The sequence below is a fragment of the Carcharodon carcharias genome, chromosome 1, assembly GCF_017639515.1.
Source record: "Carcharodon carcharias isolate sCarCar2 chromosome 1, sCarCar2.pri, whole genome shotgun sequence".
Classification (NCBI taxonomy): Eukaryota; Metazoa; Chordata; class Chondrichthyes; order Lamniformes; family Lamnidae; genus Carcharodon; species Carcharodon carcharias.
This window is the reverse complement of record NC_054467.1, coordinates 223,733,226-223,760,822: the sequence shown is the minus strand read 5'-3', so window position 1 is coordinate 223,760,822 and position 27,597 is coordinate 223,733,226. Positions and strand designations below refer to the sequence as shown.

Sequence of the window (27,597 nt, the reverse complement as noted above, 5' to 3'; positions counted from 1 at the left end):
TCCTCAGCCCACATCATCTTGAGACCACTTGCACAGATCAACATATGTCCCCACATACCCCCTCGGATACCCCCCTTCCCCAAGTAAGCCCTAGCCCTGCAGCCATTGAAAAGTCACCCCCAACTTACCGCTGGTCCAGTAGCTAGAGACCTGTCTGTGACGCCCCCCCGCCCAAAAGCAATGTGGTGCTACCTGCAAAGCCTGGCACTGATGACCGTGAGTGCTGAAGCAAGGTGGGCAAACAAGCCTTGACATCCTGAGTGAAGTGCAGCTCACCAGGTGCACATAGCTTATGTTCAGTTATGACACACGTCGGGATCCAACCTGGGGCGATGATTCCGGCAAGGAGGGCTTATAATGAGATGCTAAAGTATTGAAACCAGGTTCCTGATGTGCGGCAGAGGGAAACGTGGCCTGCTATTGATGGGTGGAGCGGACGATTGTGAACTGGTTTTATGATGACGTGAAACTGATTTTTGCGATCTCCTGATATTTTCCACAGCCGCCCATTAAGATGCCCGCTGCAAAAGGGAATGGAAAATCTTGGCCATAGTGACTGGTCCCAGCAATCTCTTAACTATAAGTATCACGAGCTCATGAACTCCTCTATCACTAAGATCGAGAACACCTGGCCAAACTTCTTCTGAGGCTCCCCAAGCAGCCTTTGCTCTGAACTCTCATTTTTCTCTAGTTTCTCTCCTAACTTCTGTCATGCCCGCTCTGAGCTCGTCTGGTCAATGAGACCTGTAGTGTAATAGGTTAATAGAATGGTTATGGTACTGAGTGAGGTAGGCCATGATGTAACAGTGACATCTGCAGTCATGTCCTAGAGACTCTGTACAGCAGACGGAGCAGGCAGCACTCAGGAGAGATGTGCCTACTCAGTAGCCCAACTTGTATATAGTGTACATCGTGTACAAACCAACGTTAAGCAACTACCTTAGTGAGGTTACAGTCTCGCTCGATAAGAATTGTCACACCGCCAGTATATGAAACATGACAGCATCAGTGGTGACACCAATCTAACCAAGAATGGGTGCCATTAATAGAAGACCCACAGCCCACAACTGCAGCAAACTCTCATCGGAACGACAGTCCACAAGGGTACCTAACCAGGAGGCTAACAGAAAATGTAGTGATGGCAGCACGCAACAAACAGTCACTGCGTAGGGGCTTGGTAAGCTAAAAAATGAATACCATATTACATTGCTCCCAGATGTCATGCCAGCTTGTCTGTTTACCTCTAGGAGGGTACCACATTCCTCTACTGCTGAAAGTCAAAAAAGAACTTGACTGCATGCTGCACAGAGCTGACGTATCACCTATCACAGAACCAACACAGTGGTATTCAGGGTTGCTAACTGTCCCCAAACCCAAGTGGTCAACTCGGGCTGTGAATTAACAGCCAGACACCCATGGAGCCTCTAGTACCATCATGCTTCCCAGGACAACCTTGGCAAAAACTCAGACTCGCCCTCTTTGTTTATTGGGGCAAGACTTACCTCGTTGTGGTAGATTTCTACTCTAGATGTTTGGAAGTGGTCAGTCCCCACACCACTACAGCTTAGTCAGTGGTCAGGGTGCTGTAAACCATGTCCTATACACACGGGTTTCTTGATGAACTCGTCTCGGTTAACAGTCCACAATTTGCCAATGACCACTTTAGGAAATTTACCGGTGACAATGGGATCACCCACTTCATCAGTTCTCCTCTCCATCTACAAGCTAACAGAGAGGCTGAACAAGCAGTGAGGGCCATCAAGACCCCAATGGCCAGGAATCCTGACTGGCATTCAACCCTGTTGCATTACCGAGTTACACCCCTGGTTAATGTGTTCTCAACAGCCAAATTGCTCATGGGCCGACTTCTAAAGATGCAAGCTCCTCTACTGCCAAGGAACCTCTAATCTAATGTTACCCCTGCTGGTTACCCCTACAAGAGGGTGAGAAACCGGGAGACTGGTCTCCGTGAAAAATAATAACATTAGTACAATTCAAGTCACAGGGCCAATGTTCTAGCATCATTAACACCAGGCCAGAGGGTTTGGATCCAGGAACGTAAGCCAGAGGTGTGGTACTTCAAAGAAAGGAGCACCCATGGTCATACCTGGACCAAATACCGTCTGGTGCTTTGCGACACAGCAGGAGAACCCTGATTTCACTGGGGCCCACGAAAACACAGGTCTTTGATTACCACATGATGTGGGATGGAGACCCCAAGGATACTTCAAGTGGCTTGCAAAACGCTGACCCTCTCCAGGACCCAGTTCAAGACCACCTGCCCCGAGTAACAATCACAACAACTTGGTCCGGGAGAGTGGTAAAGGCACCAAAAGACTTGGCCTCTCACTGGTGGACTTGTGGGAAGGAGGTGGTAGAGTCAATAAAATGTATATAGTTTACACAACACAAGAAATAGGAGCAGGAGTAGACCATATGGCCTTTTGAGCCTGCTCTGCCATTCAATACGATCTGGCTGCTCTTGGGCTTCAATTCCACTTTCCTGCCCACTCTCCATATCCCTTGATTTCCTGAGAGACCAAAATGCTGTTTATCCCAGCCATAAATGTATTCAACGATGGAGCATCCATCTCTGGGGCAGAGAAACTCAAAGATTGACAGCCCTTTGAGTGAAGTAATTTCTTGTCATCTCAATCCTAAATCATCAGCCTCTTATCCTGAGATTGTGCCCCCGTGTTTTAGATTCCCCAACCAGTGGAAACAGTCTTTCAGCATCCACTCTATCAAGCCCCTTCAGAATTTTGTAGGTTTCAATGAAATCATCTCTCATTCTTCTAAACTTCTGAGAATGTAAGCCCAATTTATTCAGCTTCTCATCATAGGACAATTCCCTCACCCCAGAGACCAATTTAGTGAACTTTTGCTGTACCGCCTCCAATGCAAGTATATCCTTTCTTAAATGTGGAGACCAATACTTCACACACTACTCCAGACGTGATCTCACCAAAACCCTGTACAACAGTAGCAAGACTTCATTACCCCAGTCCTCCAGTCCCCTTGCAATGAAGGCCAAAATGCCATTTGCCTTCCTAATTGCTTGCTTAAGCAACTAGATTAAATTAAAGTAAATGCGATATAAATAGTTTGGAAAATTGTTAACATTGTTATTAAAAAAAATTGATAGTATACTTGGGGGGAGCTGTAATGTAATGGGTCACTAGAGTAGTTATAATGAGTGGCCATAACGGTGACATCAGCAGTCATGCGCTAGAGACTCTGTATAGCAATTGGACCAGGTAGCACTCGGGAAAGATGTGCCTACTCAGCCTACCTTGTATGTAGTGTACATAGTTTAACTAAACCAGTTTGAAAGAACTACATGAGTCAGTCTCTCTGGATAAAATACATCAAGCCATCCGTATATGAAACAAGACCCACCCATAGCTCCCTCAACCCCATTCCCACTAATGTGCTGACCACCCAACTGTTCCTCCTGGACCGCATGTTAGCTGATATTATTAATGGTTTTCCCTCTTCAACCATCATTGCCCCTTCTCAAAAATACCTTGACTGCTTCATCCTTGTAAACTACCGTCCCATCTCTAACCTCCCTTTCCTCTGCAGAGGCCTTGAACATGTTGCTGCTTCCCAAATCCATTCCCATCTTTCTTGGAATTCCATGCTTGAAACCCTCCAAACATGTTTCCGACCCTGCCATAATACCAAAACTGATCCTTTGTGACTGTGAAAAAGCTAAACTATGCTTTCTCGTCCTTCTCGACTCCTCAGCCTTTGACATTGTTGATGGTACCATCTTTCTCCAACTCTTCTCCACTGATAGGACTATATTGCCGTTCCTTCACTGTCGCTGGGTCAAGATCCTGGAACTCCCTTCCTAACAGCACTTGGGTGTACCTACATCACATGGACTGCAGTGGTTCAAGAAGGTGGCACACTGCCTCGAGGGCAATTAAGAATGAGCAACAAATCCTTGCCTTGCCAGTGACACTCACATCCCATGAAAGTATTAAAGAAGAGCACATGAAATGTATTTTTTGTGCTGTTTTATTTTTCAGTGAGCAGATTTAAGAGTATTACACAATAGATGAACACAATGAAGCTTTGGTATTTAAATGTCAAGACCAAATCCTACACTAAAAATGGAAGTGAATCGCTCTTTTTCCTACTTTTATCACTTCTTACTCTGAAATGCTGACTCACGTTGCACATTAACCAGTTGTAATTCAGCAGGTAGTGAATGTTGCTTTGCCTTTCCATTAGGGGTGACAGGAGCACAATTTTGAGAGCTGTGGCTGATGAATTATCTTAATATTTACACACCTATATCTTAATGGCTGTTAAAAGGTTGAATATGCTGGCCAAAGTGCATCCCAAAAAAAGTTGCTCTTTGTCAGTCAACCAATCTTCAAGGCACTAGATACTGCAAAGACTGAGCCCTGAAAACATCCCAGCCATAGTACTGAAGGCTTGTGCCCTTGAACTAGCTTCAACCCTAAGCAAGTTGTTCCAATACAGCTACAACACTGGCATCTACCCGGCAATGTGGAAAATTGCCCAGGTATGTCTTGTGCATAAAAAGGTAGACAAGGCTGTGTTGACTAGTCCTTCACTGATCTAGAATCCTTGGAGCAGAGAGGATCACTGTAAGGATAAGAAGAAATAATCAAGTTAATGTTTTAGGATTTCCAAAATAATCAGAAGAGTTATTGAATAGAAATGAAAATTCAAGTTGAAGGAAAATGTTACCTGTTGTTTTGTGCTTCTACTCCAAACTTTTAGCTTGGGCTTCCCTACTTTTGGAGCTGATATTCCAGCTTGGATTCCTCAATACTTTAGGAGAGGTAGGGGCCCTGGCTCCAGTTCTAGATAGGCACAGTAAATTGCATCTCTATGAGTTGAGGATTCTTTAATACTGTAAGTTGATAGGGCCAAAGGATGGTGGAGCATTTTATAAAGTTCAGAGAGTTCAAATATTTTGTTGTGTGTCCCCATGCTTGGTTCCATTTCACTAAGTGAAACCAGTCTTCTGTCTCTTTGGGAGCCTTTGTAAACATACGGTGTGGTCATCTAGCAAAATTTGAATTATGAGACTTGGGCAAATGTATCTGTAGCTGCAGTTTGAATAACTTGAAGGAGTGCTGATCTCCAGACTCAAACACGACATCGACAATTACTTTAGGAATCTAAGAAAGACTATTTTGTGTGGTACTGATATTTTGATATTTCAAAGCCGTCTTAATTGTGGTAGACTAGTGTGAAAACTTAGTTTCTTTTTTGTATTAAAAATTGTCGGGAGGAAACAATGGGTGGATAGATGGAACTTGAATTTTCATCTATCCAACATTATAGGGATAAAATTCTTCCCTGGTTCCTATATGAAACTAATTTTGGACTGAATTTTGGCAGTCCATGGACGACGTGGGAAATGAAAAAATGTCACTGCTACATTAGCGGATGCTGTATGAACATATTAGAGGGCATTTTACACTACATCTAGCTTGACACTAGGTGCCCAAAATAGGGATTTCATTAAACAGGGTTGTCACTCGAAGACGAAGCAAAAACAATTGAGGCATTGTCACGATGACAGAAAACTGACTGAGTGAGAACTATCTGTAACATCAGCAGCTAACCACAGACATATTGAACTGTTTAAAGAAGACCTGTATTTTAAAAAATACAAGAAAAAACACTGATTAAAAATGGCTGCCACAAGTCACCTCATGGCTGATACCGTAAAGTTGATCACTTCTTTGGATAGTCTGTATGAATTGCACTGGAGACCTGTTACATGGAATTTCACACCTGGTTTGGGGGGGTGGGGGGTGGTGTGTATCATGGTCCACTTCAAACAGGGACATTCTTGAAAGGAAGACATTACAGATGCAAAGTGCTGGACTTTGATTAGATACTCATCAGACATTCAAAACCCATGTGGAGCATGAAATAACCCCCATATCCTGGTGATTTATAAGTTGAAACATGTCAAAGCTTTCAAAGATGCAATGATCAAATAATGGGATTACATGGTCCACAACAATGAATGCAAAACATGCTAACTGAATTTCCTTCCGGGAATATACAGAGAGGAATTTTTTAAAATGGCTCTGTCAAGCAGAATGAGAAAAATGATCAAGCAAGAGGAGAAAGAAACATGACAGTCATCCAAAACACTGCTGGAAAAGAGCAGAAAAGCTCCTCTCGCTGTCGCTCTCTGGAAGTTAAAAGGGTGTCTTCAACAAAGCTCAGATCTAAATCAAGCCAACTCCACAATTCTACATGAAGCCAACTAACTTCAAACGGCCACAATGTTCAACAATCTACACAATCAGCAAAGGATTTAATCGTATATTCTTTTTAACTTTTTATTGGACTCTTCCTTAATTCTGATATCTGTGTGTGTTGTCATGTTTTTATTATTTTTTCTTGGGTTTAGTGACTAATAAACTTTTAGTGACTAATAAACTCTTTCTTTGGCTCAAGAAAACCTGGTTTGATTGGCTCCTTATTAACAAATAAATACATTTGGATTGGAAAAGGCATTTACGGGGAAAATAAATTTAAAAACCTTTGTTGCGACCAACTGAGGGGGCTGAATAGAAGGGGAGCCAGCTCACTTCTCCTCACCCGGTCTTAACAGCTTGAATAGGTAGATAAATTTACCAAGGATCAACATAATAAGTGTAACTGCAATGAAGCAACATATTAATGATTAAACACACAAAAATGGAACTGAGGTCCCAATTCAAGGACAGAGTAGAATTTACATATAGAAAGCAACCTTCAGCCCCTTGAGCCAATTTCATCATTCTATTAGGTCATGGCTGAACCAGTCTTTATGACGTACCTCTTTAATATCTATACCTAACAAGACTTATTGATTTCAGTTTTGAAAATTCTCATTGACCCAGCAATCACAGTCGAGCACTCCCTCAGTACTACACTGAAGTGTCAGCCTGGATTATTTGTTCAAGTCAATGGAGTGGGTCTTGAATCCATAACCTCCTGTTTCAAGAGGTGAAATTGTTACTACTGCATGAAAGTTACATATTTTGTTTTTCATAAGTACAATTAACTTTAGTTATGCTAATGTTGATTCCTGTGATGCTTTCCTCCATTTGTAGAACTGTAACCAAGAGACATCTTATGATATTCTGGGGACCGATATCTGGGCAGTTAACACCTTTGAGCATGTCAGGTACGTGTTTTTGTTTTACATGTTGTTTTCAATTACTCTTGCCCCAACTTTTATGCTCTTACCCCAACCCCCATTCCCTGCTTTCACTTCCTTTGATGTCTCAGCATTGATTTGTGCCCAATGGGAGATGCGTTTCAAGCTATTTGGAATTGTAATGTTGTTTAGCTTTTCTTTCTCTCCCACTACTTTCACTATTCTGAGCATTATGTAACTTGGCTACCAGAGCATGCGTTAGCATGCAGTCCGTTTTTCAAGTTAGGAGATGTACACTTGGTCTCTTGAACTGATGCACATCCAGATCAGAGTTCCCTAAGCAGGGGAAAAGTATCAATATTTTTAAGAGTGCCTGTAGGTTGATTGATAAAAGCAGCAGGGGAAACTGTATATAACTGAATATGTATCTACCTCACACAGAGGTGATCTTGATTGTAACATGTGGAAATTACTGTGATTTTTTAGTATTCCACTTTAAATAAAAGATTTAACCCTTGCAGTATTAGCATCTCCAGGGAGCTCAGTGCTTTCTAGGTCAACCATTTTTAAAAATAACTTGAGCTTACAGAAATAGAGTCCCCTGATGCTATAGAAATAATGTGATCTGGGAGGTAACTTGAATAATGTGATATTCTACTCACCTAATATATAGTTTTAATAAACTACATGTACCGTGAATCTGTGAAACTGATTCATTGGTAAAGGCCAGAGAAAAGACACAGGGCTAACAAATGTTCTTCTGTACCCAGGGTTTCACAAGTGAGGAAGCACATCTTCACTCCTGATTATTAAACCTCTCCTGATTCATTCTTTATCTGCCCTTTGCTTGCTTTGTCCTCCATTGCCAACGCATTCTGTCCCATCCTGTTTGTGTGCAACATTTGGTGTTGGAGCGCAACAGTCTGTGTTGTTGTGACCTTATCCCTCTTTATACTGAACATCTGTCAGTAAAACTGGCTTCTACTCATGTTTGTTCATAACGTCCACTATCTGGTGCTATTTATTATCTGTGTCAAAAATATCAAGGTTATTGGAAGGCTTTGCCACATAATGGAGAAAAAAGAACGAACGGTAGTTTTATTTTCCAAGGCAGGGAGATGTCTGGTGCAGTTCATTCTTTCCTAGCTGTAGCTACACTTCACAGGTCTGGAGAGCTGATACCTTAAATGCTTTGTGAAATAGATATGTTGGTGCAAATAGCTTTGAGCATTTCAGAAACAATTGCTTTCTTGCACATAGCAAACTTTTTTCAAAGTAGGACTAGGGAGGCCCAACTTAAGCGTGTTGTCACCTATCCTTTCAACCTGGTGCGGAAGGTGTGGGGAGAACTGAGTGAAAGAAACAAGACAAAAATGCCTCAAGAAAGGAGCAGGCTATCCTTCCCAGAAGTATGTAGGAAGGAGGGAGCCTGTCAGGTACCTCCCTATCCCTCTGGAAAGCAGAGTGAACAAGGGAATTTCTTGGGTCTGTTCAACTAAAGAAAGACCTTTGTGGGCCTATTCCTCTGGAAACCAGAGACTAGTTTGAAGACACCCTGATGCAGGCCTGTTTCCCTGTGAGTTATAATGTCTGCGGGTTTTTTCTTGCAGTGGAGCAACATGGGATCTGCAACCTGAGAAATTAGATTTCACCAACTCGTTTCATCGAAAGCATTTACAAAACGCTTCCAAGTACCTCCCCCACATTGATCGAGAAGGGTAAGTATCATTTCTCCAAATGCGAAAGGGGGATTCCTGAAATTTCTTCCAGCTGGAGAATCTTTATCTCCATAATTTTCCTCTTAGGTGCCGTCAAAAGGAACACATTGTTTTCCATGACTGGGAGAGAGGGAAAGCAGTCTATGGAGGAGCATTCTCTTTGTTCTTCAGAATTCCCCAAGGCCCAGTATAGATAGGACACACCACTGCATGAGAAGTTGCATCCTATACTCAAGTATTATATGTACTCAGGATGTGGATGTTACTGTCAAGGTTCACATTTATTGGCCATCCCTGGTTGCCCAGTGAAGATGGTGTTGGAGTTTCTCCTTGAACTTCTGATAGTGGTTTGATACGACTAAGTGTCATGCTGGGCCACTGCAGAGAATAGTTAAAAAATCAAACAGATCTGTTGTCCACAGAAAATTTTCTTTACTAAGCTGTGTACTTTCATGGAAGGGAGTCGGATTCAAACTTAACATAGACACAGTACTTTTTCTCTGCGTTCATCAAGGTGAAAGAATTCTTGCTGAGACACAACTTTATTTTTGGCATTGATATTAATGCTCCCTCAGATGTAGCATAGGCCAAATGCAGAGTTAAGCTTCAAGCTTCCTCTACTCTGCCCCAGGAAGTGACCTCTGCTACATCAGTGATCATTTCCCTCAGCAGCCATCTCTCTCAGTAAGATTAGGGCCACATTATCCATGAGCAGTTTTGTGCTGAAGATCCATACCATACCAGCAGCTGTGTTCAAACTATCTAGGAAACATGGGGTAATGTTCCTTGACTGTGGGCAGGATTTGAATCAAAATTCCTTGGACAGCGATTTAATTTGAATGATAAGTGATTAATTCACTGCTCCTTCTAGACTCCTACATTCGAGTATATTTTGACTCCTTAACCTAATCTGAGTGCAACCGGATCACAGTTCTGCTAACTGTTTTCAGACCCCTAGTGCTCTTCTACCAATTTGCCCAGAATACTAACAGTTCTAGACTACAAGTCCCTTTCGCTCTTGCCCGTGTCCTCTCTCTCCTCCAGTTCAATTCTAACTCAAATCCTTCTCTCTTGGATGCAGTTCTTTCCTTCATTTCCCGCTCCTTCCAACAATATCATATTCTGATCCTCAACCCCTCCTTCTCTCATGACTGCCCAATGCATTTTGCCTTCCATCTCCCTATAAAGGCAAGACCTTAGGAAAAAAAAAATCAGATATGGAGTAAATTAGCAAAAGAGTCACACAGGAATATAACTGAGAAACAAGAGGTCAACAATCATTATAAAAAGTCTAAAATGTGCTGGAAAAACTCAGCAGATCTGGTAGCATCTGTGGAGAGAGAAACAGAGTTAACGTTTCAGGTCTGATATGACTGTTCTTCAGAACTGAAGAGAGGTAGGAGTGTGATGGGTTTTATGCTGTTGAAAAAGCATTGGGGGGGGGGTGTGAGGTGGGCAGATGGAGCAAAAGAGAAGTCATGGATATGTTAGAGGGTGAGAAAAATTAAATTACAAAGGTGTCATGGAACCAAAGGCAAAGGGTGTGGTAATAATATTAAAGAAACAAATTTCCACACTATCCTCCTTTATAGTTCACAATGCTTCCAAGTTTCGTATCATCCGTAAATTTTAAATTTGTGTCCTTACATGAAGGGTCTAGGTCATTAATATTTATCAAGAAAAGCAAGGGTCCCAACACCAACCCCAGGAGAACTCCACTACAAACCTTCCCCTAATCAGAGAAACATCCATTACGAATATATGAACATAGAAAATTGGTGCATAAGTAGGCCATTCAGCCCCAAGAGCCTGCTTTGCCATTCAATAAGACCATGGCTGACCTATTTGCGTTTTGAGTTCTACATTCCCATCTACCCCCCGATAACCTTAGATTTTTGTTGTGCAAGGGAATTAATCTACCTCTACCTTGAAAACATTCAGTTACCCTGCGTCCAGAGGCAATGAGTTCCAAAGTCGCACAAACCTCAGAGATGGTTTCGCCTCATCTCTGTCCTAAAAGGGCGACCCCTAATTTTAAAACAGTGCCCCCTAGTTCTGGACTCACCCACAAGGGGAAACATCCTTTCCACATCCACCTTGTCAAGACCATTCAGGATCTTATATAATTCAATCAAGTCACCCCTTATACTTCTAAAGTCCAGTGGAAACAAGCTCAGCCTGTCCAATCTATCCTCATAAGAGAACCCGCTCATTCCAGGTATCAACGTAATAAACCTCTTCTGAACCGCCTCCAATGCATTTACATCTTTCTTAAATAAGGAGACCAAAACTACAAGCAGTATTAGAGATGTGGTCTCATCAATGCCATGTATAACTGAAGCAAAACACTCTTTTATGTTCAATTTCTCTCATAATAATGGATAGCATTCCATTAACCTTCTTGATTACATGCTGCATCTGCATACTAACTTTTTGTGACTCATGCACGAGAACACCCAAATCCTCTGCACCTCTGAATTCTGCAGTCATTCTCAGTTTAAGTAATACTCTGCTTTTTTACTCTTCCTGCCAAAGTGAAAAACTTCACGTTTTCCCATATTATACTTCAATACTCCATCTGCCAGATTTTTGCCCACTCACTCAACTTATCTATATCCGTCTGCAAACTCCTTATGTCTTCTTCACAGCATACTTTTCTATCTATCTTTGTGTCATCTGCAAATTTAGCTACCATGCCTTCACTCCCCTTCTCTAAGTCATTGGTGTAAATTGTAAAACGTCAAGGCCCCAGCACAGACACCTGAGGGACCCCATCCTGCCAATTTAGACAAAGACCCATTTGTGCACACTCTCTGTTTTCTGCCAGCCACCCAATCCTCTGTCGAGGCTAATATGTTACCCCTTGCATAATGAGCTTTTATTTTCCTCAATAACCTTTGATCTGGCACCTTATCAAATGCCTTCTGGAAATCCAAGTACAGTACATCTACAGGCTCCCGTTTATACACAGCGCATGTTGCTCGTTTAAAGAACTCTAATAAGTTAGTTAAACATGATTTCTCTTTTACAAAGACTTGTTGACTCTTAATGATTACCTTGTGTTTTGCTAAGTGCCCAGCTATAACCTCTTTAATGATCAACTCTGACATTTTCCGTGACAGACGTCAAGCCAACTGGCTTGTAGTTTCCTGTTTTCTGCTCCCTCCCTTCTTAAATAGAGGACTGCTAATGTTTCCTGTCACTCTTCCAATTTCATGTCCATGTTGCTATTGTCCTTTTTATTCCATGAACTATAAATTTGTTCACAAATCTGTTGTGCAGCACTTCAGTGAATGCCCTCTGGAAGTCCATGCACACCACATCAACAGCAATGCCCTCATCAACCTTCTCTGCCACCTCATCAAAAAATTCCAGCAATTACGTTAGTTAAACACTATTTTCCCTTATTAAATCCTTAGTGAATCTGCGTTTGCCCAAGTGACTATTATTTTTGTCCTGAATCATTGTTTCAAGAAGTTTTCCCACCACTGAACTTAAACTGACTGGCCTGTAACTGCTGGGCTTACCTTCACACCCCTTTTTGAAATAGGGTGTAACATCTACAATTCTCTAGTCCACTGGCACCATCCCTGAGTTAAAGGAAGACTGGAAAATTATGGTCAGTGCCTCTGCAATTTTCACTCTCACTTCCCTCAGTATCTTTTGATGCACCTTGTCCGGTTCAGGTGTCTCCTCAATGCTAAGGACAGACAGCCTATCCAATGTCACCTCCTTATCAATTTTCAATCTTTTAAGTGTCTGAATTACCATCTCATTCACCATGACCTGCACAGCATCTTCCTTGGTAAAGACAGATGCAAAGTATTTATTTAATCCCTCAGCCATTCCCTCAGCCTCCATGCGTAAACCCCCTTTTTGGTTCTTAAACGGCCCCACTCCTCCACCATTCTTTTACTATTTTTATGCCTATAAAAGACTTTTGGATTCCCTTTTATATTAGCTGCTTGTCTCTTTTCATACTCTCTCTTTGCTTCTCTTATTTGCTTTTTCACTTCCCCCCTGAACCTTCTATATTCAGCCTGGGTTCTTGGTTGTATTGTCCACCTGTTGTAAGTGCATTTGTTCTCCTTCATCTTGAACTCTATCCAGGAAGCTCTGGATTTGTTTGCCCTGCCTTTCCATTTCATGGGAATGTACCTTGTCTGTGTCCGAACTATCTCTTCTCTAAAGGCAGCCCATTGTTCAAGCACCATTTGCCTGCCAACCTTTGGTTCCAATTGATCTGGGCCAGATCCATTCTCATCCCCTTGAAGTTGGCTTTCTGACAGTTAATTTTTCTTACCCTGGAGGGTTCGTTATCCTTTTCTTTAACCAACCTAAATCTTATGATGTAAGGATCACTGCCCCCTAAACGTTCCCCTACTCACACCTGGTCCACCTGGCCCACCTCATTGCCAAGAACCAAGTATATCTTGTTGGGATGTCCAGCATGCTATGGTCTTCCTCTGCTGTAAGTACTGAAAGTAATTATTCAGCATGTCTATCATTTCCTTATTTTAATTGATGGTATGACTTATCAGTTTTCCATGGGCCTACATTGCTCTTGATCATCCACTTTTTCTGCTGTTGATTTTGATATCCCTTGCAGATTTCCTTTTGTAGCGCATTTTTGTAGCTGTTATGGTCTGTATGTATAAACACATGTGTATTTGTGTAAAGTACTGTGTGCTCCTGCATGTGTGATTTTCCTTTACATGCTACACTAACATGATCCTGTAGACCCAGGTGTAAGAAGAGAAAAATCTGCCTCCTGTTCTTTACTGAGTTTTTGGATTTTGATCTCTGAAATATCCCAACAGAGAACTGGTTATGTCAATATGGTTTGGTTGCAGGTCACAATTGTTTTTTAAAAAACACTTAAAGATCCATTGCTCTTTAAACAAGGGCAGTGTTTGCTTTTTATCTAGGACAACTGATCTCAAGGGAGCAGGTTAAATCAGCTTGGAGGAGAATGGGTAGCTGTTCAAGGAATATCATGGGAGAACTATACTCTGACACCATCACCATCTTAATCTTAATGAAGGTGCAAAAATGTTGGTTTTCCATTTTTAAATAAGTTTCCCTCTGGTATTCCCAGTTTATGCATCTTCTGTGGTACAGTTGGCAGGCAGGTAACCTACTCCAGAAACTTCTGGAAGGGCCAGGGGCAACTTAATTATCCACCTTATGGGACATCATTTTGATCTCCTCACCATACTGCAGTAAAGGGAACTGAATAGATTGATAGAGAAATTCTACAGCAAATGGGATGGGTGGGAAAAGTTAATTACAGCACCCGAGGGGATTGGGAAGAGAAAGTATTTCCAACCCTGCAAATGGTAGTTATGAAGGGAGGAAGGTACATTCTGCAGGCAAGTTTATTTATCAGTATTGGGGACCACTGTTAGTCACAAGCTGTGTACTGCGTTCCATTTGTCAGAAATACTCCTCCTTTCTAAAACATCAGCCTTTGCCTTATGTCTGTAAGGATTGAAAGGCTGTGGCCTAATGCTGCTGCTCCTCTTGTCATTTGTGCAGGATGGTGAAGGGGAAGTTTGAAGAGGATGGAAACATTACCTTGAATGACCTGGACAAAGTGCTTCCGGTGCGGCAGGTATGCCTGAACCTCATGCTGCAAACCTGTTTGCATTCACCACATTGGGTGTCAAGTCAGAATTTCGTGCCTGGAGGGGCAATGTTATTATGGAATATCAGGTGGAACAGGGCAACAACATTTTTGTTTTCAAGTTGCCAATAGTTCTGAAGGTTTATAGTTCATTGGAGCTCAGCAGTGTAGATTGTCTGACCGTCCCGTCAACTCTGCAGTTTGGATTTGAATCTTGAGATGGCCAGGCTGAAAATCATTCTGCAGTTTTTGTGAATTAAAGTATCATTGGTGCTGTTCATCTAGTTTGAATTTTTGGTAATTTGCCTCAGGCTTCAGGAGTAACTCCAACCACTGCAGTTACTTTCAGCACTGTTGAGCACTGACAGAAAAGGCACTGAATGACCCGATGGCGTGTTGGAGAACTTTAGACTTTGTGGCCTGTTCTGCCATCTAGTGATTGTGTTTGGCATTATGGCTCATTGAGAGTACTACTTGTTCTGGTTTTATTAATTTAAACATGGAGTACAAATTTGGCTAAATCCTATTATTCATTGGGAAAAGAAATTAGAAATAAAAAAGAAATTTAGAAGTTTTGAAGGAGAATTTTATGAAGTTGGTTACATTCTCTGGTGAATTTTCAATGGAGACAGTTCATAATGTGGGATAAAAATATTTGGCACTTGGGGAAACACAAATCAGGGGCAGTCAGCACAGATCTCATAAAGGCAGTCATAGAGAATTCTTCGGGAAAACAAACAAATGATTGATAAGGAAAATGCAGTGGGTTTGTTTAGATTTTACTATCCAATTCCCTTTTGAAAGCGATGATTGAATCTGCTTCCACCATACCTTCAAGTAGTGCTTTCCAGATCCTGACCACTCACTGTGTAAAAATGTTTTACCCCATGTTGCTGTTGGCTGTTTTGCCAATAACAGGTACTCTGGTTCTTGATCCTTCCACCAATGGGAACAGTTTCTCTCGATGTACTCTGTTTAGACCCCTCATGACTTTGAATACCCCTATCAAATCTCCTCTCAGCCTTCGCCTCTCCAAGGAGAACAACCTCAGCTTCTCCAATCTATCCAGGTAATTGAAGTCTCTCATCCCTGGAACTATTCTTGTAAATCTTTTCTACACCCTCTCTAAAGCCCTCACATCCTTCCTAAAGTGTGGTGCTTGGAACTGGACACAATACTCCTGTTGAGATTGAATCGGTGTTTTAAAAAATTTAATCTAACCTCCTTGTTTTTGTACATTATGCCTCTATTTATAAAACCCTGGATCCTGTATGGCTTATTAACCAATTTGTGAATCTGCGCTGCCACTTTAAATGATTTGTATTTGCACTTATATCCCAGGTCTCTCTGTTGCTGCATCCTTTTTAGAATTATACCCTTTATTTCTTATTGCCTTTCCTCGTTCTTCCTGCAAAATGTATCGCTCCACATTTCCTTCCATTAGAATTCATCTGTCTTCTGTCCACCCATTCCACAAGCCTGTCAATATCCTCTGAAATCTATCACTCTGCTCCCCACAGTTCACAATATTTCCAGGTTTTGTCTCATCTGCAGATTTCAAAATTGTGCCCTGTACACCCAAGTCTAGGGCATTAATATATAACAAGAACAGCACTATTTACCATCATCCAATCTAAAAAACAACCATTCACCAGTACTCTCTGTTTCCTGTCACTCAGCCAACTTCACATCCATGTTGCCACTGTCTCTCTTATTCCAGAGGTTAATCAGCAAAATTGAAGTCCACCATGTGACACTTTATCAAATGCTTTTTGGAAGTTCATATACACCACATCAATCATATCACATAAGCCTTTAACAAATCTGTGATGGCTTTTCCTAATTAATCCACACTTGTCTAAGTCTGTGCTGCAGTGGCTCAAGAAGGCAGCTCACTACCACCTTCTCAAGGACCATTAGAGATGAGCAATAAATGCTGGCCTAGCTAGTGATCGTCCACACCCCATGATTGAATAAAACAAAACCTAACACTTATGATGCAATGATCAGTGACCCCTAAATGTTCCTCTGCTGACACTTGATCCACATTGCTCACCTCATTCCCCAGACCTAGATCCAGCAATGCTTCCTTCCTTGTTGGGCTGGAAACATATCAAGAAAATTCTCAACACATTTCAAAAACTCTTCCCCCTCATTGCCCTTAATACTACTACTATCCTAATCTATATTAGGACAATGGAAGTATCCCATTATCACCACTCCATAGATTTTGCATCTCTGAAATTTCCTAGCAACTTTGCTCCTCTACACCTTTATAGTAGGTGGCTTAAAGAACACAATCAGTATTGTAATGTTATGTCTGGTTGAAGGGCAGAAAGAAATATTGGAGATTTATATAAATGGAAGATTGTGTGGAGCAGGTTTTAAATTGATTAGGATGGTAGAAGGAACTTGGTCTAGAGATGAAGATCAGTAAACGTGATTATGCAAGTAGATTAAGCCCAAGCCATTCAAGTTTTGTAAAATAGAATATAAAGGCTCAGAGCTAATATTTACCTTATACAAGCCCTTAGTTGGGTCACATTTGGAGTATCAGCCCAGATTTTGGAATCAGTGGCAAAACAACAGTGCTCGACGTTCACAACACTTGCAGACTCTGAGCTTTTGGGCGACAACTTGGTGCCATAGGCATCTGATCCAATGCAGCGCTTTCTATAGGGGACCTGAGATGTGTGTGAACAGGGAAAGCAGCAGTGAAGCTCGTCGCTCGGTGAGAGCTGCAAGTAGCTCCATCCCACCTCTGGACCATTTTTGTGAAAGTGAGATGGAAGGGCTATAGGGCAAATAGCCTGCAAGCAGCAGGTGGCTGATGACGCTTTTTAGAGCCTATAGAGGCCAATTAAAGGAGGCAACTGGAATTTTCCAGTTGGCCCCTAGGTCTCCGCAGATTGTTGAGGCCAATTTAGGTGCTTGGAGGTGACCTCCCAGTTGCAGTCCGGGGGCCCCAGCACACCAGGCAGACCTGGAGGTCGGGTGCAGGAACAGCCACAGGTTGCCCTGTACTGGGGTTCACCCCATCTGCCCCACCCCACACCATTGGGACGGTCCGATCCCAAGGTCCATTTCTTAATTTATTTAAAATGTTGGAGGAACAGTGCCTACAGTTTCAGGTGTCCTCTTCTTTACTTACCCTCTATTGCAACCTGTTGCTCCTTTCAAGCTGGAAAGTGACTGATTGGCCCTACAGCTTTGAGAACATGCCCGCCATCCATCATTGGATGCAAGCCCATCTCCAGACCAATTAAAGTGAGCACCCCTGTGAAAATTGGGGCCAGACAGGAAGTGGGTTTGGGACCCGGAACTAATCTTGACCTCTGTTCCCTGCCCTTGGAGAAAAATATTGTCCACAGAGTCTGAACCAGGAAGTATAAAATAGAAAATTTAATTCAATGTTAAATCATGTACAGGAAGCTAAATAAAGTGAGGGAAAGAAATAAAAGATACAGGAAGAAAAGTTTTTTTGAAAAACTTTTTATTATTTCTCCAATAATTAAAGTCTGAAGGAAAGAGATTTTTTAAAGCACCTGGAAGGCTGTTTTGCAGTAATTAAAATTAATCATTAAAAATTCACTTGCATTTGAGTGCACCAGCCCTAACTTTTTCTGAAATGATTCCTGGGTAATTGGATAAGTGCTGCACCATCATGCCCTTACACAGATTTCGAGGCTGAGTCTATTAGCAAAGTATCATTGTAGCACAGCTTATGGAGGAACAGAGCAACTCAGACAGAAGCTCCTGATTTCCACACTTAATTGTGCATGTGTAGATTCCAGAAGTTGCTGTTTGATTTAGGCCTTAATAATAGTGAGGGTTGTTGGCCACATTGTTGTTTTTATTCAAAACACAGTAGAGATTTGGGATAAAAACAAAAAAACTGCGGATGCTGGAAATCCAAAACAAAAACAGAATTACCTGGAAAAACTCAGTAGGTCTGGCAGCATCGGCGGAGAAGAAAAGAGTTGACGTTTCGAGTCCTCATGACCCTTCGACAGAACTTGCGTTCGAGTCCAAGAAAGAGTTGAAATATGGGAAGTGCATTATGAAATGGGTACAGTTATGAAAAACTTGATAAGAATTGAAAAAAGGTAGCAGTGACTTGATGAAGATCTTCAAAATTATAAACACTGGTTAAGATGATGAGATGGCACAAATTTAAGATAACCATTAAAAGAAGTGAAGCAATGGATAGAAAAAGCTCTTCAGACAGAGACTGGTTAGAATATAAAACTACCTGATATGAACTATTGTTAAAGCAGAGTCCATAAACTCTCTTGAAAGGGAATTAAATATTAATACAGAGCATGAGCAGGAGAAGGGGATTAGATTAGGTGGTTCATATAGAGAAAATTGCTGCCTGCAGTATATGCTGCAAGTAACCACTCAATTTGAGGACATTGTGGCAGTGAATCCCATAAAACTTGTGTGATTGGACTGCAGTTGGATTCATGTAGTTGGGTGGTTAATCCAAGACCTCCTTCCACTGTGTTTACTCAACTTTGGTTTTCACCACTCTTATCTGAAATCATTAAATTAGCTTGCACAGTTCCTTTTATGTTGCTCCACATTCCTACACAACTGTTTCATTTCAGAATTTCACCTACATCAGGCATCTGGGGCTTATATATTTTCTCTTTATGCACAGCTTAATTTTTTAACTTGGATTTCTTCCGCAGTACTTGCCCAATTAGACTCAATTGCACAGATGTGAATGGGAATCACATTGTTCACGTATGTGTGATCTTTCACAGCTGTTATATATTTTTTCCCTATTCCTAGAATGTTACAGCACAGAAAGAGGCCATTTGGCCCATTAAGCCCATTCCGGCTCTTAAGTAGAGCTATCCAATTAATGCCAGATCCCTGTTCTTTCCCCATAACGCTGTAAATGTTTTCCCTTCAAGTATCTACCCAAATCTCTTTTCAATGTTACAATTGAATCTGCTTCCACCACCCTTTCAGGCAGCATATTTCAGATCATAATTACTCACTGTGTAAAAATGTCCTGTTGCCTCTGGTTCTTTAGCCAATCAATTTAAATCTGTGCCTTCTTGTTACTTTCTGCCACTGCAAACTGTTTCCCCTTATTTACTCTGTCAAAACCATTCATGATTTTGAACACCTCTCTCCTGTTAGCCTTCCCTGCTCTAAGGAGAATAACTCCAGCTTTTCCAGTCTCTTCACATAACTGATAGCACACTTGATAGCATACCTTTCGTGCACTTCTGGAATGTTTTTCCTTTGTATTTTTGTACTCCACTTTTCAAATTCAGAGCAGTTGCACATGTGAAACCCAGCTCAACTCCCAGTACCTTCTATGCATACCATGCTTTTCAAAAGGATGTATGGACAGTCGCCGTGGAAATATGCTTAGGTTAGGGAGAGCATTGACAATGTATATAAATATATTTGGACAATGTGGAACTTTACAACCTACAATCAAGTGGCAACAAAGGAGGGAAAAGATCAATGTGAAGCAACAAAAAATAGAACCGGGAGCAATAATGACAATAAGACCTACGCAATATGGAGAAGGTTGTCACAGCTTTTGTTTTTCTTTTTCTTCGTGAACAATACTGGGGAGGTTGGTTGATGTTTAAAAAATCACTGGTAGCTCCAACCTGCATGGTTTAAGTTTGTGGGTTATGGGGCACTGGTGCACTAGGTGAGCAGAAGATGCTTTATCCTGCAGCTCTTCTGGAAATAATTAATGCTGACATTAGGTTCATGGCATGGGAAAGCCACAGCAACTCACCAAGCCTCCTTCGACAACACTTTTCAAACCCGTGACCTCTACCACCTAAAAGGACAAGGGTAGCAGACCCATGGGAATACCACCGCCTGCAAATTCCCCCCAAGCCCCACATCATCCTGAATTGGAACTATATTCTCATCCCTTCACTGTCACAGGGTCAAAATCCTGGAACTCCCTTCCTAACAGCACTGAAAGTGTACCTACACCAGATGGATTTCAGCAGTTCAAGAAGGTGGTTTCTCAAGGGCAATTAGTGATGGGCAACACACCTTGCCAGCAACACCCACGTCCCATAAAATAATAAAAAGTGTTCCATTCCTCATTGCTAACGTCATCACCTGATTGAGCGTAGAAAGTTTGATTCAAGACTGAGATTATTCAAAAGCTTTTTTAAGCACTGTGCTCACAACTAAAGCAATTAAAGGAGGTTGTGTTGATTAACGTCTTTTAAAAGGGACAAGAATGAATGTCTGAAATTAATTGGAATTTGTAAGCCAATTGCTGTGCAATTACTCTGGCAACTTAAAATTCCATGCTAAGAATATATACTGTAAGTGATAAGGTTAGAAGCTAACCTGGTGTCTAATTTGATCTACCTTTTGAGAACTGGAGACCACTGACCTCATTTCTGAGCCTGGTGTAGACTAATTGATGGTGCTTGCTATGATTAGCCAACAACACTACCATTAAACACCAACAACACCATTAAAGTTGTATCATGTGATTACCAGAGTGGTATAAGGTGAACTAGGATGACCTTCATCATTTTTTGTCTAACAATTCCTATGAAGGAGCAATTTCATAGAACTTCAGAAAGTGAATTGAGTCCTTGATGTTCTTTTTTGCCTTCATCAGAATCACATTTGGTGCAGCTCTGATAAACATGCTATTTAAAATGGTAATTAAAACACTAAATTTTGGAAAATACACAGGTCAGGCAGCATCTGTGGAGAAAGAAGTAGGGTTAACGTTTCAGATTGATGACATTGTCAGAATTGGGAAAACTTAGAGATGTAGCAGGTTTTAAAAGCAACTACAGAAACAAAAGCAAGGTTTGAGGTGGTGGGGAGAGCAAAAGGGAGGGTCTGTGTTAAGGTGGGACAGACATGATTAAATGACAAAAGGGATGATTGTGCAAAAGAAAAGGGGATAGTAATGGGACAAGAAACAAGTATAGAAATAAAAGAAGGCAGCAGCAGAATCAATACCAACAGCTGCTACCTGAATAGAGCAGAGGTTGTGGTCTAAAATTGTTGAGCTCAGTGTTGAGTCTGGAAGGCTGTAAAGTACCTAAATAAGTCGGAGCTGGAGACAGTTGCTGAAGAAAGAGATGTGGCTATGAAATCAAGTTTTGGTAGATGGCTGATCGAACATGAAAAGGGAAACAGGTCAGCAAAAGCACAGGCCAGATACAGTAAAGCTCACTCTGCCCATCAAGCTTCCTTACCTACAACCCATTTCTATTCCTAATGCCACAGATGATGGTAACCATCAAAGGAACTCTCTGATTGAGATTGCCATTTGGGGACATTTTTGTGCTGTCTGGAAACATACTAGCTATGAGCTCTGCATTAAACAGAGAAAAATCATTTCACAAATGATCATAGAGCACACAGGGGGCAAAGATCTGTGCAAAATCCATCGCACTCTGTTTTCCCCAGCGCCAGGGTACAATTTGTTTAGTTGGCAGCCATGGCACTTCTGTAATGCTTGCCAGTGGGTGGCGATATTGTGCTGTGAATAATATTTGTTGTAACTATTGATGGTTTATTGTAAAGGCTGCACTCATTCCTTCTATAAGTGGAGGAGATGTGAGGAGCTAAAGTTCTGCCTCTTAAATGCAACTTTGTTGTTGATGATGTGATACCTTGGCTCAGATTAGCACACTCACCACTGAGTCAGATGATTCAGGGTTCAAGTCCCACCCAGAGACCTGAGAAGAGCAAAGACCTACAATAGAGAAAATAAATAAAAATGTTCAGACCTATATTTTAAAAAAAAGACTTGATGTCCCAGAGGAATTGGCTAAACATCGCATCCTGTGAATAAACTGATCTCAAGGATGAGCTGATAGTTTTCTAATAGGCTGATGCTTACCTCATCCGGTCATTCTCCATGTACAGTCTATAGCATTCAAGATATTCTTTGTATTGGGAAATCTGGGTGAAGGGTCAAGGTCCATAATACAGGACACCACCAACGCTAGAAAGAGTAGGAGAGAAAGTAAGGTACTTCAATTTTTAAAGCAGTAGTTATCTGCCAGGTTTGAGTTTTAAGCATATAGTAAGACCATAAGATGTAGGAACAGAAATAGGCCATTCGGCCCATTGAGTCTACTCCGCCATTTAATGAGATCATGACTGATTTGATAATCCTTAACTCCACTTTCCTGCATTTTCCTTATAATCCTTGATTCCCTTACTGATTAAAGATCAGTCCATCTCAGACTTGAATATACTTAACGACCCAGTCTCTACAGCCCTCTGCGGTAAAGAATTCCACAGATTGACTACCCTCTGGGAGAAGAAATTGCTCCTCATCTCCGTTTTAAATGGGTGCCCCCTTATTCTGACATTATGCCTTCTGGCCCTGGACACTCCCACAACCTTTCAGCATCTACCCTGTCAAGCCCCCTAAGGATCTTATATGTTTCAATAAGGTTACCTCTCATTCTTCTAAGCTCCAATGAGTGCAGGCCCAAACCTACTCAACCTCTCCTCATAAGAAAATCTCTCCATACTCGGAATCAACCTAGTGAACCTTCTCTGGACTGCTTTCCTTAGATAAGGGGACCAAAACTGTTCACAGTATTCTAGGTGTGGTCTAACTAGTGCCTTGTATAGTTTTAGCAAGACTTCCTTATTTTTATATTCCATTCCCTTTGAAATAAAGGCCAACATTTCATTTGCCTTCCCTATTACTTGCTGAACTTGTATGAATTTTACCTTCCAGCCTCAAGATACCAATCGGCACTGTCCCTGTCCCCGCATAGAGTGTGAGGAACCAGAACTTGCCCTTGGCCAAAGAAGCAAATGGTAATTGGTTGAGTATCCTGTTGTCAAGGAGACACTGTCCTGTCTCAGCAGATGCATTTTGCTTGGCTGATTAGTAACAGACAAGAGGAGGAGCAAGAGCTGGTATGGCCAGCAATACCATCAGTCTCATAAGCACTCAATCAGCTTCAGTGACAGTATATCAACTGCTCGGTGACAGTATACCAACCTTGGCAACAGTCATTAACTTAAGCATAACCAAGAGAGAATAAACATGTGCATTTTTTTTTTTATTCATTCACAGGATGTGGGCTTTGCTGGCTGGGCCGGCATTTATTGCCCATCCCTAATTTCCCTTGAGGGTGGTGGTGAGCTGCCTTCTTGAACCGCTGCAGTCCATGTGGTGTAGGTACACCCACAGTGCTGTTAGGAAGGGAGTTCCAGGATTCTGACCCAGCGACAGTGAGGGAACGGTGATATATTTCCAAGTCAGGATGTTGAGTGACTTGGAGGGGAACTTCCAGGTGGTGGTGTTCCCATCTATCTGTTGCCCTTATCCTTCTAGGTGGTAGTGGTTGTGGGTTTGGAAGGTGCTGTCTAAGGAGCCTTGGTGAATTCCTGCAATGCATCTTGTAGATGGTACACACTGCTGCTACTGTGCATCGGTGGTGGAGAGAGTGAATGTTTGTGGATGTGGTGCCCATCAAGACTGCTTTGTCCTGCACAGTGCCCAGCTTCTTCAGTGTTGTAGGAGCTGCAATCATCAAGGCAAGTGGAGAGTATTCCAGCACATTCCTGATATGAGCTTTAAAGATGGAGGGCAGGTTTGGGGAGTCAGGAGGTGAGTTACTCATCATACAATTCCTAGCCTCTGACCTGCTCTTGTAGCCACAGTATTTATATGGCTAGCCCAGTTCAATTTCTGGTCAATGGTAACCCCCAGGATAGTGGTGGATTCAGTGATGGTAATGCCATTGAACATCAAGGGACGACGGTTGGATTCTCTCTTGTTGAAGATGGTCATTGCCTAACGGTTGCCACTTGTCAACCAAACCTGGATATTGTCCAGGTCTTCCTGCATTTGGACATGGACTGTTACAGTATCTGAGGAGTTGTGAAAGGTGCAGAACATTGTGCAATCATCAGTGGACATCCCCACTTCTGACCTTATAATGGAAGGAAGGTCATTGATGAAGCAGCTGAAGGCGGTTGGGCCGAGGATACTACCCTGAGGAACTCCTGCAGTGATGTCCTGGAGCTGAGCTGACTGACCTCCAACAACCACAACCACCTTTCTTTGAGCTAAGTATGACTCCAACCAGTGGAGAGTTTTCCCCCGATTCCCATTGACTCCAGTTTTGCTAGGGCTCCTTGATGCCATACTCGGTCAAATGCTGCTTTGATGTCAAGGGCAGTCACTCTCACCTCACCTCAGGAGTTCAGCTGTTCAGCTCTTTTGTCCAATTTTGAACCAAGGCTGTAATGAGGTCAGGAGCTGAGTGACCCTGGTAGAGCCCAAACTGGGCATCAGTAAGCAGGTTATTGTTAAACAAGTGTCACTTGATAGCACTGTTAATGACCCCTTCCGTTACTTTACTGATGATTGAGCATAGACTAGATTGGATTTGTTTTGCTTTTTGTGTACAGGACCTACCTGGGCAATTTTACACTTAGCCGGGTAGGTGCCAGTGTTGTAGCTGTACTGTTACAGCTTGGCTAGGGGCGCGGCAAGTTCTAGAGCAGAAGCCTCCACTAATATCGCCGGAATATTGTCAGGGCCCATAGCTTTTGCTGTATCCAGTGCCTTCAGCCATTTCTTGATATCACGTGGAGTGAATTGAATTGGCTGAGGACTGGCATCCGTGATGCTGGGGACCTCCAGAGGAGGCCGAGATGGATCATCCACTTTGCACTTCTGTCTGAAGATTGTTGCGAATGCTTCAGCTTTATCTTTTGCACTGCTGTGCTGGGCTCCTCCATCATTGAGGATGGTGATATTTGTGGAGCCTCCTCCTCCAGTGAGTTGTTTAATTGTCCACCACCATTCACAGCTGGATGTGGCAGCACTGCAGAGCTTAGATCTGATCTGTTGGTTGTGGGATCTCTTAACTCAGTCTATCACTTGCTGCTTATGCTTTTTGACATGCATGTGTTATAGCTTCACCAGGTTGACACCTCATTTTTAGGTATGCCTGGTGCTGCTTCTGGTATGCCCTCCTGCACTCTTCATTGAACCAGGGTTGATCCCCTGGCTTGTTGGTAATGTTAGAGTGCAGGATATGCCCGGGCCATGAGGTTACAGATTGTTTATTAAATATAATATGCTTATTGAAGATAACCCCCAATGTCTTGACAGAATTATTCTTGCCAAGAAGTGTCAGATTAAGCAAGTTAAACAAGAATAATATGCATGTTCAATTGTATAATTCATTTTTATGCAGTAAAAATACTTATTTTGTGTTAGTGTTCCACATTTGGAATTTTTAATATATCAGAGGGGGCCTCAGAAGCACAAAGGTTGAGAACCCCTGGTCTAGACCTTCCACTCGGTCCCCTTTTCTTGAGGATCTTCAGTGAGATGGAATTTGTGTTTTCCATGGAGATTACTGGCCATAATTCCAGTCTGCTGCATTAACATGCAAGACACAAACTCACTATCATCAGACGGCAAGTGTTGCCAAGCAAGTTGCCTGATTTCAATTTTCCTTTACACCTTTCATGTTTTTGTTGAAATTAATGTAGCCTGTCAATATATGCCTGTGTTTGAAGGAGGCTTGCGCAGGTCGCTCTTTGATCTGTCCCAGGTCATCTTCTACCAATCTCTTGAATACTCATTGTAAGAGCTTATAAGGCAGCCTCCAGATCCAGGATTCTTGGAATGCAGATGGTGGGAAACACAGAAAAGTCCATGTTTCTCTCTATCTGCCCATTCATCCATCCACAGATAGGGTGGCTACAGTTTCCTCCTATTGGGTGGGCCAGTAGGAATTATCAGCGATGCACATCCCCCAGCTGCTTTCCACTTCTACCACTACATGGAAAATTTGCAGAGAACTGTAACTGACTATTTAACTGACTGACTCAAATAATTTTGACCTCACCCAACTTGCGCATCCATGAGGGATGAGGGATTTTCACATTGGGAATTGGTTACCAAGTTCATCATTAGTCATCCCAGATCAGGTAAAATTTCTTCTAGCCTGCCCCAACCTAATAAAAGCACCACGTTACTACATTAGGTTGACAGTCTTCATTCCCAACACCAATCATCTCAGGGGAATCTGTGAGTGAAGTTTCCAGTTGGTGTTAAATTAGGGGCTGTTTGAGCTGCAGATAAAAGTTGGTTGATGTGGCCTAGAAATAAGCATGGTACCAGGGTGAATGGGTAGTATAGGGAGTGCAGTGACTTTTTATATTTGGACGTGAGGTAATGAGTGAAGAATAATTGTTATATTTTATGGTTAATTCTGATCCACATGCATTGCATTATTATGTTCAATCCTCATTCATAACTTAACGCTGTTATCATGGAATGAGTAGTACCAATATTAATATACAAAACTACCACATAGGGCAGAGTTTTTCGTCCCGTGGGTGGACGTCATCGTGCATTGTTGTAATCTCTCGGTCAGCGGGTGCACGCGAGAGGCGGCAGCTCATCCAATGACAATTAAGAGGCCTATTAAGGCCCTTAATCAATTAACTACATTGAATTTTTCGCTGCCCGTCCAACCTCACAGTTGGCTGGCAGGTGAATAGACCTTTGCATTTTTTGCCAAACCTCATCCACAAGCAGAATGAGGTTTCGAACAGTGATTTAAAAATTCATTTTTAACGTATTTTCTTTATTTTTGAAATCTTTACTTTTAATGTTAAAAATCTTCAGCTCCCTGAGGCAGCTCTGTGCCTTGAGGGAGCTTTCACTGAGCGCACCTCCGCACATGTGCACACTTCAGAACTCGCGCTCCTCCCGCCCCCACCCCGGCGGCGCTGAGGCTCTCAGCGTGCCTTTCTTGCTGGCTGGCCATTAATTGGCATTGGCCAGCGTGAAATCGCAGCTGGGGCCTGATTGCAGGCAGTGGTTGGTTTTGCAGCCCCTCTGGGCCCGCCCACCACTCCCGCCCACCACTCCCGCCCACCACTCCCGCCCTATGAGGTAAAAATTCTGCCCATAGCAATTTCGGCAGAGAAATGGGCCATTTGGCCCAGCTAGTCTATGAAGGTGTTTATGCTCCACATGAGACTCTACCCCCACCTTACTTCATCTAACCCTCACCTTACTTCATCTAACCCTACCAGCATATCCTCTATTCATTTCTCACTGATGTACTTCG

General features: G+C 42.2%; 1 protein-coding gene across 6 annotated transcripts in view; it reads left to right on the top strand.

Moving 5' to 3' along the window:
- The window catches only part of ctif (CBP80/20-dependent translation initiation factor), a 277,408-nt gene that overhangs the window by 131,340 nt on the left and 118,471 nt on the right, over positions 1-27,597 (top strand). For 5 of the 6 annotated variants that reach the window (XM_041203643.1, XM_041206811.1, XM_041205967.1 and 2 more), the window contains exons 4-6: positions 7,107-7,180; positions 8,764-8,871; positions 14,410-14,485. In XM_041203643.1, the coding sequence (XP_041059577.1) occupies positions 7,107-7,180; positions 8,764-8,871; positions 14,410-14,485 (258 nt within the window). The remainder of the gene's footprint in view (positions 1-7,106; positions 7,181-8,763; positions 8,872-14,409; positions 14,486-27,597) is intronic. The other variant, XM_041207545.1, reaches the window with a different exon arrangement.